Here is an 18,256-nt window from a genome sequence, read left to right on the forward strand (position 1 = left end):
ATATATGTATATACATATATATATATATATATATATATATATATATATATATATATATATATATATATATATATAAACAAAATAAAAATATAAGTAAAGATTAAAGCGCAACTCCACCCAAAAAGGGAAGTTCTGCTTTAAGGACTCGTCCTCCGCTCCTCTTGCACAATTGGCACTTTTGAGGAGCAGGGGGGGGGTGGGTACCTGATTTTTGACAGGCACCAGCTTCCCACTTTCATTCTGAGCGCTGTGGTGCTCAGCAACGACAGTTCTCCTTCCTCCCTCCCCCTGCAGTCTTCTGGGACACCCAGCTGTGAAGCCACAAGCTGTCACAGCAAGGTGCCCATAGTGAAGATGCCAGCACCAGGGACCGAAGACAGCGGGTGAGACCGCTTGGGGTGAGCTTACCGCTGGATCCTGGAATAGGTGAGTGGCTGTTTTTAAAAGTCAGCAGCTACACTTTTTGTTATTTTTTTATTTTTACCACAGATGACTGGAGCTCTGCTTTAATTAAAAAAAGAGTTTGCAACATTTGCAATATTGTAGCGGTCAACAATCCTAAAATAAAGAAAAAGAAAACAAAAACTGGGAATGTATTTCATTTCTCAACACTGTTCATTTATAGTTCTGGTATATGTATACAATATTCTATATTTAACTTGGACATTAATAAGCAGCAGATTCTAATTTTACGAAGGACATAAATATGGTATGTTGTTTTAATATAACCTCTAAAGAAAGACTGTTAACATTTGATCTATTGTGCCATGTTGCATGCAGAAATGCATATGAAGCAATGTTTGAGATCTCCAGTATTAGATCAGGGGGCACTGGATTAAGAAGTGGAGTGATCTTAGAATTATATAGACATGAGATTCTAAGACAGCTTCACTTAACTCACGTTGTCTTCATTTACCTCTGTCTTAGGAGGTAATTTAACAAATGCATGCTTGCTTGCAGTTCTAATATTACTGTCATGATTCACCCAATTAACATTTCCTTTTTGAGCATTTGTGTATTTTCATGGATGGGTCCACTAATTGTGAATTTATCAACCACAGTCTGGAATAAAAGTAATGCTGTGAGGAAGCTGTGATGAAAAGTCAAAAGATAGCATGCTGCTAACTGAAAAAAATATTGCAATGCAGTGCATTGCACACACGGTAGTAAGATCGCCATTGTAGACACATTCTTGTGTGTATGTTTACTTATTACCTCTATTTAGAAAAAGTAGTCATTCTATTTGTCTCGTAGTTTCAGAATAGAATATATGGAACTACAGATAACAAGACTGCGTTCATTATTATACTGAGGTGCATTTCTCTTTTTTTATTTTTCACGGATAAAAGGTGCATTTCTCTTGAGTGCATTTTATAGATTTGCTGGTTATATGCAGTATGACAAATGCTAATGACTGTACTAGAATTGTTCTGGATTATTCGCAAAAGCAGCTTTTTGTCAGCATGCCACAGTGCCAAAGGAGGCTTTAATTACACTGTTTGGAAATATCCCTCTGTATACTAGTGATTTAACTTTACAGTTGTGGTTGCTATTTGCTAAGTGAATATTTACAACATAGGGAGATAGGATAGTGTCATTATGCATAAGCAAAGCTCAATGAATAATGACAACTTACATAAGTGCTGTAAAGCCAGCTGCTATTTCTCCATTACAAAGCTCTGAGTATAGACATGCTCTTTTTCAAATGTCGAAGGCAATATGGATATGGAATTGGCCATATTAGAGAAAAGACAACTTTTCAACTTGTTTAATGTGTTCCCTAGAAAATGATTCAGGCACACGCTTTTTAAATAAAATATCAATGTTTCTGCAAGGGAAAAAAAACCCTGTAGTAGTTTGGGAGGATTGTTTTTATTATTTGAAAACGATAAGGATCTGTTTAAAATATGTTTTCATTTGGATGGAACTGGCTACAAATATAGACAGTTTTTGGAGTGCTTTACATAAACTAAGCGTTTTCTCCAGGCAAGATGTCTTGCACTGAGGGCTTCATATGGAATCTTAGAAAATAGTGCTTTTATTATTCTCAACCAACATTACAGTGCTAAAACTTAAATTGTTATAAAGTAGCAGCATTTCAAACCATATCAGGCTTGAAAAGAACCTGATATGCCTCAAAATGTTGCTATTATTTAAGATTAAACATGAAGTCTATGCTGTAGGACGCCTTAAATGGAAACTATATTTGGCCTGCACTCCAACTATACAGTACATTATATGAGCTAAAATGTACCGGGGGTAATAGCAACACTACGTTTAAGGGCTCTTAGGGTAGAAAATATAAAACTATTTTAGTAACAAATATTTAGCATTATTTTTTTTCTTCAATTCTACAAAAAAGTTTAGCTCTTCTAAATCAACATTTGAAGTATCCTTGCATACTATTGTTCTGTAGTAATCTTGCCAGCATAGCATATTATACCTCTGGCCGTTAAAGCCAGAGGGACATTCATATAAAAATCGCTACCCAAATTTTGTGAGATATAACTCATATGTAAATTACATTCAGATGCACAAAGTTATATGTTATTATAGATACTAGGAGAACATCCATGTGTATTCAAACAACACATAGACATAGACATAAACATAAAGAGAGAGGCAGTTATGCATCATAGGCTGCCCCCATATACAAAACTACCATGGAGTATTCTGCAAGTTACAAAACAGGTGCAAAGTTAGAAGCAGTAATGCAAAACAGGTCAAGGATGGCACAAAAACAAAAAAAAAAACATTCATACATTGCAAAATAATGAAACTGAATAAATAAAGGTGCCCAAACATGGCCTCTTCACAGCAATGTCTCTGTGACTCAGTCAGGGTAACATAGCTGCATGCATGGCTGCATAGAATAGGACTATATAACAAAAGAGAGTCAAGCTGGAAATCACTACCTATAGTACAGTACATCAGTTCAGAACACAAACTCCCCACAGTAAATGGGTCTTTTGTAGAAGCTGCATGCTATTAGGCTCTAACCCAACTGCCTCTAGGCAGGTTCTGACAGTGAAGGGCCTCTCACCTGGCTGCAGATCACTTGCTTAGCTTCCCCTGCATCATCAGGTGGGTTCTTTCTGGGATGCTGAGGGAGGGGAATAGAGAAATTTATCTACCCTGGTCATATCCAGGAAACCAGGGAGTTGTGGGAAAATTGCTACTCTGTTCAGGACTTTATATTGCCAAGTTTATAGACCACACAAATATATGGTTCTCTGAACCACTAATCTGTTAAGTAGGTGTGCTAGATGGGGTGTATTTACAAATACATAGACACAAATAAAGACTTCCCATTTAGTAGTGGCCATAAAGCGGATAACTTGTTTTGTTGGTACTGTAGCAATGTAAATGAAATTACTTTTAATTGTATCAAGGAAACTTTCACCACCGTGATAACCAAACACTGTGGTAAGGAAGAAGTATGGGAGGCATCTATTTTTACAAAGGTGAAATGATAGAAGGGGCCAACTGCACAATCAAAATCTGAATTTTAATGCTTGCCTCCGCCTCTAAATAAATCAGGGTAGCATAGATTTTAGATTAGATGGCTTATAAGTTAGACTGGAGTTCTTCTTTATAGAAATAAAGAAATAAATAATCTATGCAAATCCACCAACAATTTTTGTTAGTTTCATTGAGACCATCCATGAAAACTGCTATATAAAAATACTATAAGATACAACTAAAAACAGGTTTGATTTTTAAAGTATTATTAAAGTATTTTTAAAGTATTAGGCAATAATGTCTAAAAGATATGTTGATGGTCCACTAACTGTATCAAGGACTAATTGCATGCTGATATTTTAAAATCAGTTATCTGTAGCATCATATATGTATTTATAAAGAAAAACAGTGAAACAGATACTGTTTCCCATACTTCTAGCATGCTGTCTATGGAGCACACAGCACTTTGCATGATGACATAGCACAGCAATGTATGTAAGCTTCACGTGCACCCTGGCACCTGATCATGCCACATTGCTTCAGGCCAACACACAACATGCTATTGGCAGTTTGAATTCCCTCTTTGTTTTATTTGGGACATCTTTTCCATGTAAGTTTGGAAAAGACTTATATAACTTTCCTAGCAGTGGTCCATTTATATTCTGGTTAATACATATATATTTTTTTGTTCAATACAAAACCTTTATAAATGTTGCTTTGCAAATGTAATTACTTCAGCAGGTCCAAGAACTCTAAAGTGACCCATTAATTAGAAAAAAAATGATAATTTAATGGTGATAAAGTACATGTTTACTCGGAGACAATGCTCAGCTGCTTAAGGTAGTACATTTTTTTTTCTCTAATTAAAGTGATACAGCAGGTCTCCACAGTATTTCATATAAGGTTAACAGTTACGCCTCGGCATCTTTTCTAATATAAGTATATAAGCAAATGATAGCTTCGCCAACAGGCTCTATTCCATTCCTATTGAATTTTATTTTGCCAGGTATAAAAAGACTTGCTTGTGGCACTACTGACTGCTAAGTAAAGTAAACGGCTCAGCCATAATCCTTTAGATTACTGAAATAAAATGAGGGAGGTGCTACTGCACGCTACCCACTGGGGAACTGAAGAGGATGCATATATTTGACATGTCCTCCCTATGTCTTTTATGTACAAATAGCCATTCACACACATTTTTTTTTTTTTTTGTGTCTCCTGGAATGGCAGCTTTTGCACAACAAGACCAGCATATTAATGAAATCCCAATTAATATTTCATGTGTGCTTAAAGCTAAGGTACATGATGTGAATGACATGTCATACTATGCTTCATTCAAGTATCTGTGCCAGCAGAGTTCTTCGTAGGCAAAGTTCAGGCCAAGAGTTTCATACATAAAAATAATTATGAGTTTCCACTCTTCCCTAACAACTTAGTGGATGTGATTATAATCCTGCTACACACTGTCCATAAATGGGTAGAGGGAGATCCTGCAAAAGCTCCCTACTACAGTGGACAGGTGACCCATGGAACGAAAAAAGAAAGGGGCCCCACCTCTTAACACTTCACAAGGTAGATTTTGAGGTAGTACTGTTGTACAAACAGGGAAATGAATACCGACCCCAAAGAACTGGGAGCAGTGTATTTTATTTAGCGAATATTTCTAATTTCTAAGTTTTTAATAGCATTGTGAACAATTTTGGTATTTGCCATTTAAAAACTGGCACTGCATACAGCTGAGAATGTTCCAAAGCATCTGAGCATTGGCATCCTATTTTATTGCAAAGTAATTTCTCCATCACTGAGTAGAAGTTCTATTATTCTCAGTACTCTGCACTGACAATCCCTCCGGATTCTTCCATTAAGATAGTGCTGTTAATGCTTCATGACTCAGAGGTAATTCAGACAAAGACTATTGATCATCAGCCTATGAGTCTTGTCTCCATCATATCACCCAGCAATCGTTCAATGGTTTCTACTATTGATTGTCCTCTTTGCCACATGCAGGCTTCCAAGCTTTTTATATTGGTCTCAGCTTTCAGAAGATTTGTTCAGTTGGTAAGTTACATGTGTCTCTTTTTGTTACAGCTACATAGAAAATATTACAGCGGAAAGCTCAAAAGCAGAATAAATAGTTCTGGGAAGCGGCATAGACTGTTACCCACCCTCAGCCAAGGGGCTCCTCAAGAAAAACTTAGGGCTAGGAAAATTTGTACAGTTATAGAAACATGAATATTAATTCTCTCTAAAATATAATATGTTTATCATATTTATATGAGGTGATCATCAGCACCAGAAGTAGTTTAATGAAGCTTGTCTAATCAAGTGAATTTACACTGCGGTCCCTGACTTTTCCCCAAATTTTTTTTTGAGCATATATGTTCTAGTTCTAGTTGAGATGCAATCCCTTTGTTTTTGTTATGGTTAATAAATAACAAGTTCAATCATTTAAAAAAAAAAACATTATTGCAAATACCAACTGACCTATGTGTCACAAATTAACAACTTCCATAATTAATCAAAATGTAGTGTGATGAGCAATTAGTACATTCAACTTACTGCAAAAACGAATAAATTAATATAAATATAAAGCTGAACTCCAGAAAGGTTACTTATTGCACAACCTAAAGATATATATATTCCTGTAAATCCAGTCTTGATATTTCCATAACCCTGCAAAACAGTGCAGCCAGGTTAGTGACCTGACTTCTCTACTGAAGTGAAACAATATAGATAGGCTACCTATTGTCCTTCCCTATTCTATCCTAAGCTTTGCTGTACAGGGTATTACAAGAGAGTGAAAAATGATATTTAAGTATTTACACTAGTTGCACCTTAAATACATTGGATGATTTATTAATAAATACATAGCGCATGCATTTGTGTTTTTAGATCTATCTAAAGTTCAGATTTAATGTATAGTGTGGCCAAAAAATTAAATATTGTGTAAATACTGTTACTATTATGTCAATTTTACATGGTATATTTTCCTAAAAAATACTCTACAGAGAGACAGAGGCACCACAAAAAGCTCAAAGAGTGGACATATAGTATAATGTACTGTATGTGCATGGATCCATACACAATGGTTACTGGGAGTTTCAGCCACAAAGAGGATAATTGCATAATAGCATAGGTCTGAAGCTGTATGTGACTAATATGCTGTTCTTATAGGTTGCCTTCAGAAAGCAGGATGTTCTAGGGTTGTCCTCTTGAACCTTGCTTTGCTATTTACTGAGTCATTAATCCAGAAAAACTTTGCTGTCAGTAAAGTGTTGGGCTACTGAAAGGCACATATGTGCTCCAAGAAAATGATGACAGGCCTGGAGCCTGTGTTTTCAAAAACAAGCCAGAAATTTTAGATTCCACAGGTTTTCTTTTACAATATGTGCAGCCAAAGACATGTGCAACCAAAACAAGCCCATTGAAATGTGCCCAACATTAGTCTGATGGCCACATTACTAATTTATACTATACCAATGCAAACATCAACAAATATACAGCAAATCTCTGTCGTTAGATAATGAGAAGTCTTATCATCTTGTCTGTCTCTCAATTACAAATGTGAATTAATTGAGGACATGTGGTACCTCTATATTATTCTGGCAGCAATTACACTGTCACTGAACTTTTCCAGCCAAGCTATAATTCTTAATACTATCAACTGAATTTCTAAAATGCTTGGCATGAAAAACAGTCAGATAAAATGAATTCATAAAATTGCTTCATAAAAGCAATTTGGGATCTCAGATACAACTTGTCCAATTTTATGAAGCAACAGCTTCGTAAATTCGACAGGTTGAATCTGAGATCCCAAATGTCCTGGCTATTGCATCGCTATGGGTAAAAACTAGTCAAGGACAAAACTGCATATTAAAAATACATTTGTACTGCATAATAAATATGCAAAAGCTGGAATAGTGCAGAGTCTGGAAATGTTTGAGTTGACAGTAAAGCCCAGTGCTTGAGACAGGTTGACCTTTCAATATACACACACCAGTATACCACAATAATAATGCTGGAGCTCATTTACTTTTTCTATAGTTTTAATACTTTGGATTATACAGATTTCCTTTGGTCTATTCAGTAGTGAAGAATATAACATCTATCTACATTTTTGCCATTTTAAGCTAAGCGTCCCTGCAACAGAGCATACATTTGACTAAATGGATGTAGTTATATTCAAGTAAATAAGGGTGGTATTCATTCCAGAGCCATTATCATCATTATTTAAGAGTCATCATAATCACCTATAACAGCTATATCATACCAGGGCTTCAGTTAAAAAAAAAGGCATGCAGAAGGTGTTTTCCTACATAGCAATCGATCAGGCATTAGCTTTAGCAAGCAAATAAAATCTGATTATTGTAGGGCAAACAATTACAGTAATTTTGTCTTATATTGCATACTGTACTTGTCCACTTAAAAATCAGAGCTATAATAGGCCATGGGCAGTCTATACATTACTTGTAGCTGATCATTAACTGCAACAACCATAATCCTTGACTTATTCAAATACAAGATATTCCTATGCTGATGCAATAAATCATAATTGTATCTCTGTAACATAATTGTAACATAATTGGATTACACAGTATTTTCTGCATAAAACAACCTTTCTTCTTGTTAAGTTTATATTTGGACCACTGCTTTTGAATTAGCCCACTTTGGCCCCTTGCTACCAGCCAGAGTGCTCCTACTTTGCTCTTCTCTACATGGGACCCATTGAAACACAAACATAATATCTGTAATATATGAGGATGACATTTTATGGATAACTTACAGATTGTTTAAGAAATTAACTGACAAATGATGTCTCTTGAAAATTTGCACACTATCCAATTTGTCAAAAAAAACCCCAAAAAAAACAAGATATTTAAATACTTAACAAGTAGTTTGTGTTAAAATTAAAAATATTCAGCGAAGGGGTTGTTTAAATAATACAGTATCTTTTCTTACTTCCATTTTTACAGTCCATTAAGTCCTGTGCCATCTATGCCTAATACCACAACACTGTGTACCCCTTCTTCCTTTCAGTTCAGTTTTTTTTTTTTTTTTATAAAAATGTCTTACTATAAGGCCTCTTGCACATGATACTCCTATTTGAGCATGATCTTTTTCAAATTTTTTTTTTGTATGTATTTGCACGCATTTTCACGTAAATGCGTTTGCATATTTTTGAGTGCACTCCCATTTTGGTGCAAATACGCGAAAACGTATTCTTTCATTCTGCACAATATGTAAATAGGCATTTGTGCACATTCGCACACATGAGGCATACATTACTGGCCAAAAAAGCAGATTTCTCTATTTTTTTATTTTTTTTTTACTGAAGAATGCACACACCTGTGTTCATAGGCACATTACAACGAATGGACTGTATTTTAGCTCAGTAAAAAAAAAAAAAAAAAAAAAAAAAAGCTGCAGTGTGCGAGAGGCCTATAAATACAAATGAACACTCTGGCAGTTTGTGTACTTGCCCTTGACCTGAATCCAAAGAATAGCAGGTGAGAGTTCTTGAGATGGTCAACTTCATCACCAATCAGGGTCCATTGTGGCTTTTCTTCCTGAATTGGGAATGCAAACCACAAGTAAAGAGGGAGTCAGGTATTTACAAAGACAAAGATGGATGTTATACATTTGCGTGTTGGAATAAGACATTTTAAAGATTTCAGCGCAATCGCTGTGCCCCAGATTAAAGAAAATATTCTGTAGTGTAAATAAGTAGTACTGAAATGTTAGAAATCCATGAATGTATAGAACACTATGTCTATCCAAAGCCAAGGGTTATAATTCCCACAGATTGCCAGTTAAGCAACCAAATATTACTATATGAATATAAAATTCATATAACAGCAAGTCAGGCAATATTAGTAGTACAAGCTAAAATGGTGACTCTGAGTAACTCAGTTATACTTTTTGTTCTTTTCTTTGCTTCATGATTTCAAGCATTACTAAGCCCACAACAGTAACATCAGTCTGTCTATGCAGTAATGCATGCTAGTTATACTCCCTGTGGAACTTAGGGGGTTAATCCTCCACATTGAGTAAAAAGGCTGTTTAATCCTGTCTTCTCTGATCCCTTCTTTCACCAATCCCCAACCTGGACTTGATAAGACAGAGCATTTGGAGTCACTCTGAACATGCTCAGTTTAGTTTGTATTTCTAGAAAGTTTTTTTTCTTGGGAAGGTGCATGTGATCAGCACAGGGCCAATCAGTACTGTCCAGACAGAGGGTCAGGGGTCCTGCAGCCTCATAGGACAGTCAGGGTAGAATGAAAACTCCTCCTACAAGCTTTAATCGGACACTGATAGAAGTCACAAGATTGCTATATACTGCTGTTTTTTTTTTTTTGTAGTGTTTGAAAACGTAATACAGCTCTGTGTACTAATCAAACATACATGCAGAATGTAGAACAGTTTAATTGTCAGCCTGTGAAACTTGTATGGTAGTCTCAAAGTAATGAATAAGGTATCCTGCTCCTTAACTTATAAATTAGCAAAAGTGTATGTTACTGGACTCCATGATTAGCTATTTTCTTGGTTAATCTGAGTTTCCTGGCCCTTTATTTAAGACACAGTTTAGATTTCATTCAGTTGGCACCACTTGATAACTAATTCTTAAAGACAAACTTTACTGAAACTAATTATGCAGTAGAGCTAGCAGGTTGAACAAAAAAACTGAACCGATGATCATATAGCCTGCAGTACTGATCAATCAGCTAAAATCTGACAGGGCAGGTAAACAGCAGTGGATTGATAGATCGACTTCTGTTCAACCACAGTGGCTATATATGGTTCAAAATTCGGTCCCAGAATTTCGATCCATGTATGGCCAACTTAAACCAGAAAGATGATTTGGTTAATTGGCAATTGTGTGTGTCACCTCCCTTGTTTTACAGTATGAAAAATGTAATAGGTTACAAGATTGCCTGCACATAATACAAATTCTTTATCAACTCTAGAAGGTCGCATATATATATATATATTCCAACTGTGCATATAGCAGTGTTGATTAAAGTTGGTTGTGTTGTCATTTGAATATATTTTTCTAATATATGTTCCTTTTGTTAAACAAAATGAGACATAATACCATATGTTAGCCTTCAGAAAAGTCAGGTGTTAAATGTGAGACCCCTAAAATGTAGCTTGTTGAACGTAAAATCTGAGCACTTGTTTGCTTAGTCTGCCTACAGTGCCACAAAGGACTTTGTGAACATACTGTATGTGGGTTTATGTTTCACCTATGTAACAAAAGATATGATATCTCTATTTGTAATCCATGTATCTGGGATCTAAAGAGGGAATGACTCTTGAATTATTTACCTAGCAGCAGGGCTTTTTTTTCAGCTGGAACTTGGTGGAACTCAGTTCCACCTCCTTTGGTTTAAGCTCTCTGCTCCCTTCCTACTACTATCACTTGTAAACACAGAAGACTGGTTTCTGTGTTTACAAGTGACAGCTTGTCTCCCAACAGCTCCCATAGATCTGATCTCCTGAACAGATCCTACTGAGTGCAGGAAGGGGACAAGGGAGATGCAGGGAAAAGGGCATCGCATGGTAGATTGACCCTCTCATCTCCATTTTTCTCTGGTGCCATTATGCAGACACCCCTGCTGAATGATCTCCCTGCAATAGAGAGTGGTGGAGCCATAGAGAGTGGTGGAGCCACCTACAGTGTGTGTGAGGGGTACTGGTGGAGCTTTTAGGGAGGGGGGGGAGAAGATGGAGCAGTGGAAGGGGGGGAGGGATTGTGTGTTGAGGTCAGAGCTAAGGAGAGGTGAAAGTGAGATGTGGATGGGGAATGCAGAGGTAAGCTCTGTGGAAGAGGGCTCTATGTGTAACAACCCTGAATTTTGACTCATGATTGAGTTCCTGCACCTATTTTCTGAGGAAAAAAGGCCCTGCCTAGCGGGCAATGGCTCTTTCTGTGCAGACACGTATAGCTGTGTTGTATGGGCCATGTAGAAAATCTCTACTTTCTCTGTACTTTATTATCTATTACATTTAATGCTTAGCATATACAAAACAAAGTCAAAATGTAGACACCAATGTAATTACATTGCATGTTGTTGGCTGTAACCGTAGTGGAATAACAGTGATGAAATTGTTATACCTAATAGCTTTTTCAGAAAATCGTAATATTTCAGGTGTTGTTGCCATGTTACTTTTAATGGGGATATTGATACTTGAACGTGAATTATATCTGATATGATTTTTTTTTCTGATAAAATTAACTGGTGTGGAGATCTTAACTAGCTATAGTATATTAAAACCTAAGAACAAAAATGTAAATGCAGTTTACCCGTTTTCAGGTGTGATGGCCATATTTATTTTCCTTATCTTTTGGCTTTGTATAAATTATAGCACACCAAATGTAAAAATACTTGGCAGTAGTACTATAAAGTTGATTTGATGCAGAGACATTCTGGGGAGATATTCTGCTGCATATGACATGATAGGATCTATGGTCTGCCGTCTGCCTAACCCTAATGTGTATCGTAACCCAAGAACAAAAAAAGTAATATATTAGGCTTTGGATTTCTGGCAGTCAACAGGTATTTTAGCAAACAGATATAACAAAATGCTTTCAATGGTATGTTTAACAGAACAAAAAGAAACAGAACAAAAAGAAAGAATGAGATAAGTTCATTGCTTGTTTACATCCCTGGTGCCCAATCTGCTGCACTATGGTATATAATGTGCAGCCCTCGGACCTCAGCAGTCTGTAGTGGTAACATTGATTAGGGTAATAGCATTGATCACTACCAGCCTCATGTAACATGTTCCCCGTTTTGTAGCATATCCCCAGCCAAAAATGTAGCATATCCACAATCTCTGAGTTCCTCTATTAGGTCTCCAGTTTCTGACTGTCCTCTCAAGCATTACATTTATTGAACATTATGTGTGACCCTTTGGTGATGTCAGGGGCCACATTTGAAGCCTTTAGCACATAGGTTGACAACCACTGGTTTACATAATCATTATTATAGAAAATGTAATGTATCAAAGATGATCTCAGGTATAATTACAGTGGAACATGTTTTCTTTAGGTATACATGTGAAAGTTACGAGGTATTGCCATACAATACCATCTCTGTATAGCTTTTAATTTTATATGTACATAGGAGTGACCCAATTTGCTGTGCTTCCATGCTGATCTCCCGTTCTTACTGCAAATGTACAACACAGCATCTGTCTGACTGAAGAAATTGACTGTCTGCAGTCTCTGGTGACCTAGTTTTTAGGTGACATAAGTTCTGGAGCCAACACTGTTTTTTTCATGGTAGGAAAGAGCTAACATGGGATCCCATTGATTCATACAAAGCAGTCAATTTAGATCCATTGTAAAAAGCAAAACATGAGTTGTTGAAACTCCTAAATATAACTAGATAATGGCTTTTTGCCACATTTCTTGCAATGGCAGACCATGCAAATGATCAGAATGCCATATACCTTCATCATTTTTGGAAACAGATCTCTGTACTCATTGCAGATCTTTATTAAAAAATTCAATTTTGCAGACATGTGGCTGGCAATTAAAGATGAAATGAGTATGTACTAAATAGGTTAAAAAAAACGGCTGCTGTTTTTTTCCAAAATTATGTAATCAGGATATTTTATATACTCATTTCAGTAGGAAAGGGAGTAGTAAGTAGAGTTCTTCCCTAAGGATATGCGTATTGCAGTTAAAAGATATGGTTGGAACATTTCACACACGTACTTTTTTTGTTTACCTCCAGAAGGAACAGGCATGGAAGATGAAAAGTTCCCTAGTTTTAGTAGGTTGTTTCAGGTTATATTTTTGCTGCAAAGCAATAATGCTACTAACTGTGGAAAGCACACAAACAAGTCAATGTAAAAAAATATACGCTGTGCTGAGAGATGATTGCATTGCCTCTTTTGTTATTTGCTGTTTGTGTGGTATGTTATTGTATATACAGTATCTGTAGCAGTCTATAAGTAGCACAGCACACAGTAGGAACAAAACACACAAACAACAAATATCATAAAAGTGCATAAATTAATCTGCGTCATGTGAAGTAAAAATGCATTGTTATACAGTGAATTAAAACAATGTAGATAAATTAATGATGCCACTGTCAAGGAGAACAGCATGGAAACATTTGTTTTTGGGCTACCTAATTAGATTCAAGAGAAATCTTTATGGAAGTAGCGCTAACTTGTCAACGCTGCACTATGCCTGAAGATTGAAAAGCATTTTTATAAATGGCTTCATTCAGATTAATTGTTATTTCAAAATTAGCTTTTACATTACCGACTTGATGAAAGCATAATACTTACTGTACATTGATTCTAATCAACAAAAATGTAATATATTGCAGCTTACCAGTCCTTAGATGTGGTGGCTGTATTTTTTTTTTTTAGCTTATTTTCACCTGGTGATACTGCTAATAACACACTTCCTGTCCTAGGGTGGCCACGCATACTCACTGCTGTATCTTTGGAGGAGCAGCATTATCACACCAGGAGAAGTTTGTTAAAACACATAATGGGGGGCAGGGGTGTAGTTAGCAGAGGTAAAATGGGCAGGGCTAATAACACTACTTGAGAAAACACACAACGTTTTAGGCTTACTGCATTTGTGGCTTGATTAGCCAGGTTTTTTTGGTACTTAATAAAAAGATAAAACAAAATGTGTGAAATAGTAGATTTAACCAACCAGAAGAGGAAAAGTAAGAGCAGTTAATTGTCGGGGTTGTACAGTTTAGAATATTTTTTTTCTTGTTTACAAGTTCTGTTCAAGAAAACTGTAAAAAAATAAATAAATAAATAAACTAAAATAATAATTATATATTTTATCATTTTCTTTTAAATCAAATTGGTCAATTTTTATATTGTGTCATCTTATGGTTTCATACTAGAATCAGCACCATGAATGACAGGAAGAACTAAGAGTTACCAGGCCATTCAGCTTATGCATATACCAGACAGCAGCATGAAAACTGAATTTCAAATGTGCACACTGTACAAATAATACAGTGTGCACCTGTCATACTGTCAGCCGTAGATTGCACCTACTAAATAAACTTTTGAACTTAGGAACCATGTGATGGGCACAAAGTGAAATATTTTAAGCAGTCCTCAACTTTCTCACAAACAATTAGACATAAAAACAGCAAAGTCCACAGATCTGGTTAATAGCAAGTGTTTCAGCAGTCACGTTAAACTGTGTAATTATACTTATGCTCGGTTTAGATAGAATAGATGAATTGAGAAATACCACTCTTGAGATATGCTGATGTCTTTTCTGTGCCATAGAATAATATAGTACTTCATCCATTAAGTCCTTTCTTAGCAGACAGACACATTATAAGGATGTATCTGAGAAAAGCTAAAGACTTAAAATTACAGGTTATTAAATAATGTGAAACCAATTCTTACATATTTCTGTTTACTCATAACAGACGAACCAAACTCCTGGAGTTCACCCTCTGCCACCTCCCCAGGGCCGGAAGTAGGAGTTTCTCTTGAAGACATGATTGCACCATTATCTTCATCACATTTAGCCTTGCCCTCTGACCCTACTCACCAGATACACCCAGAGCCAGCATGGGATATCTACAGGGAACAAGACATGGGAAAACCAAAGGAGCTTACTGCAAATGGTCATAAAAAGAAACGGCTGGGAGAGTCGAGAGAGAGATCAGCAAGCCCGAAGAAAGTAGATAGGTCAAGACGTGAGGAGAACTTCAAAAAAGAATTTCAAGATGGAAAACAGAAAAAATCAGAGAGTAGCAAGACCATTTCTGCAGGGAAAGGAAATCTAAAAAATGTTGGTGAAGTGGGAGAGTGCAGGTATACTGCAGTCAGTGACAGTGGTGGACGGACCTCCAGGTCCACTGAAGCAAACCATGAAGGAATCTTCTGTACAAAAGACATATATAAGGAGGCAAGTGAGAAGAAATCAGTGACAGCTCTTGAGCAGAGCAGATCAGATTCAGGTGGGGTATCAAAGATGTACAGTAGCAATATGTCCAGCTGTCGAGCAAGTGCCATGGACCAAGATGAGAGAGATGCTGAAGCTAAATGCAGTGAGACTCAAAAGGAAGGGCCTCCCCATCCCAGTAACACCCGCAGCATCAACACTGCACCTCGGAAAGCAACTGTCTCACCAGGACCATGGAAAATTCCTGGCTCTGATAAGCTACCTAGCAGCCTGAAATCTGGCTCTTCAGCCATGAGCAGATAACTGAATCTCTGACAGTTCCCTTTACTTGTTTCACGTAGACTTGGAAAATTTATTTTCCTTAGCTTCTGTCTCAGATAATTTAATTTTCTTTTATTTATTTTAATTTTCACATGCATTTACCTACACAAACCCATCTGGGACCAGTCGCATATATTTTGTATTTCTGTAAGGTTGTGCACAATGTCTAAACAGTATAAAGAAGTAACTACAGCTGATGCAAAGCTGTACACCAGTAGCCGGATCTCTCAGGTCCTTATCTCTGGGGTCCAGCAGCTATGGAAGAACCAAAACAACAGGGAGTGCACCAGAGGCAAACAGTGCAGTGTAGCTTTAGTATGTATTTTTTCACTGTATGAAGGATTCGGGAAACACTCCAGTCTTGTCTGTAGCAAATCAAAAAGGACAAACATAGAGCAATCACAAACTGGAACATCGCCTTAAATCAAACTGCACTGAGTAAGATGAAGGAGTAAATGAATTATGCCTTGTAATTCGACGATGGTATTGTAAATATACTGCTATCAACATATCTAGACAGGGGTTAAGGTATTTCTCTGAAGCTTTGAGTCTGCAAATCATAATGTGTTCAGTAGGAACCTCTCTCCATTAACCCGCCTGATTCTCATAGCATATGTAGGTAGGTGTGTGCTGCCCATTAACTTGGAAGGTTAGTGTGCTGACTGATGTGGCTCCGTTTTTATTACCATTTTATGTGAATACGTCATATATCTGTACATTTCAAACAAAGTGAAACTGGATTTAAATCTGTACATCTGCACACGTTCAAGTGTACACTTATTGTACAGTAAATAAAGGTTCTCAGATATAACAAAATATTCTGCGATAACAGATGAGAATTAAAAAAAACACAAATCAGTTTTGAACAAGATTTCATAAGAATAAAAACATATTGAGATTATGTTCCTCACCAAATCTCCCACCATATGCAAAAAGTGTTAAATTAAAAACCTACCTGCTAGGAAATATAGTAGAAGGTTGAATTTAGCTAAAGCATGCAGACTTTCAAATGATCTTTTTTACGATGCTGCATTGTGGGCAATAGTAGCACCTTGAGTTATTCAAATTATTCACAAAGAGCCACTTTTAAAATGTCAAAATCAATATGGGGATCCCTTGTCATATTTTTTACAAAACTCCTACCTATGAGTGCAAACCCTTGTGCTCTAGGATTCTAAAAAAAATCTAGGGATTCAGGTCATTACTTACAAATAGAAGAAGACATAAAAAATGTTTTTCCTTTTTTGCCTTATACTCCACCATACAATTATCTGGATTCCATTATCAATATATGGAGGAGACTTGTGAAATCGCAACTGCACTTTCAAAGGGATTGCTATATTTCTAATGCAACCAAGAACAGTTTATTGAGAAGCATATTTTCATGAAAGTATTATACCTAGATATCTAAGAGATGAAAAAATTATATATTACCTGGATGTCTGAGGCAGGATAAGGGTGCATTTCATTTCATATTACTAACTATGCTTTTCATTCAATGTGCAATTTTTATAGAACGTCTGTTGCTGATCTTGGATATCATCTAGTTCTGTTCCAATAAATGGTACATGGTGTTTTATGTTCTACACGTGTGAGGCTTGGGGCAAGAACAAAAGCATCTGAAAGCTAGTTAAAACTGAGTCTTCAGCTTTAAAAATAAGTCACCATCCAAAATAATAAAGCACAAATACAGAGCATTTTACCAATTTTCACACCATTTCTTGCCAGTTAGTCTCAAAATAGGCCAACATCATTAACTTGCCGAATCCAGTTTTGGAAAATGCTTCTGTAGTGAAGTGCATGTCCCAGTACCCTTAATTCTAGTTTTCCACCAATAACAAAAGAAAAACAGAGTTATGAAATCTAAAACACTATACTTGCATAAACTCTTTTTGCAGAGTGTATTGCAATGGCCCATGCAGTAACTGTTTTATGCAGCTAGAACAGATAACTTTGAAAGACAGCACGTCATCTAAACCCCATTCCAGATAATAATTCTGTGTAGTGTTCGCTGTGAATTTACCTTGTACAGCTGTATCTCTATAAATATAATTCCATGTATTAATAGTCACAGAAAGGCTGTAAGTGAGCAACTATTTTTATGAAATGCACCACTATGGTTAAATTAACTTTTACATAAATCTTGTTTACTGTATGATATTCTAAAACACTGTCAAATAAAATATATATCCAAAAATTTAAACATTTGTGGTATTTTGTTAATGATTGTGAACAACAATCTGGGCTGCACTGGACATGTGATTACATAGGATGATTTTTTGGATACGGAACAAAGCATTATATCAAGTTATTATATAATGTATTTTCAAACAACCAGAAGTAATAAATGTCCAATATGATTAAGCACTGGGGTTTTCTATCTTAATGTAAAAATTTAATTCACTTTCCTGGCTTACTTTTTCCTCTTATTACCATTCACAGCAGCCTGTGAAATAATGCATATACTATAGTTATCACCTGTAAAAACTGTCACAGGACCTATTTACACCAGCAACATTGGGCCATATTGCCCAACGCAGTTCCAAAGCAAGAACAATAGAA

At 36.2% G+C, this 18,256-nt stretch overlaps 1 protein-coding gene across 10 annotated transcripts in view; it reads left to right on the forward strand.

Annotated features, from left to right (window-relative positions):
- The window catches only part of MAGI2 (membrane associated guanylate kinase, WW and PDZ domain containing 2), a 1,130,869-nt gene extending 1,114,330 nt beyond the window's left edge, over nt 1–16,539 (forward strand). For 4 of the 10 annotated variants that reach the window (XM_082255138.1, XM_082255137.1, XM_082255139.1 and 1 more), the window contains one exon: nt 14,892–16,539. In XM_082255138.1, the coding sequence (XP_082111264.1) occupies nt 14,892–15,676 (785 nt within the window). In that variant the 3' untranslated portion in view covers nt 15,677–16,539. Of the gene's footprint in view, nt 1–5,469; nt 5,521–14,891 lie in introns of all 10 variants that reach the window. The other 6 variants (XM_082255142.1, XM_082255141.1, XM_082255144.1 and 3 more) reach the window with 4 other exon arrangements.
- The last annotated feature ends 1,717 nt before the right edge of the window (nt 16,540–18,256 follow it).

Source organism: Pelophylax lessonae, assembly GCF_965119305.1.
Source record: "Pelophylax lessonae genome assembly, chromosome: 4".
Taxonomy (NCBI): domain Eukaryota; kingdom Metazoa; phylum Chordata; class Amphibia; order Anura; family Ranidae; genus Pelophylax; species Pelophylax lessonae.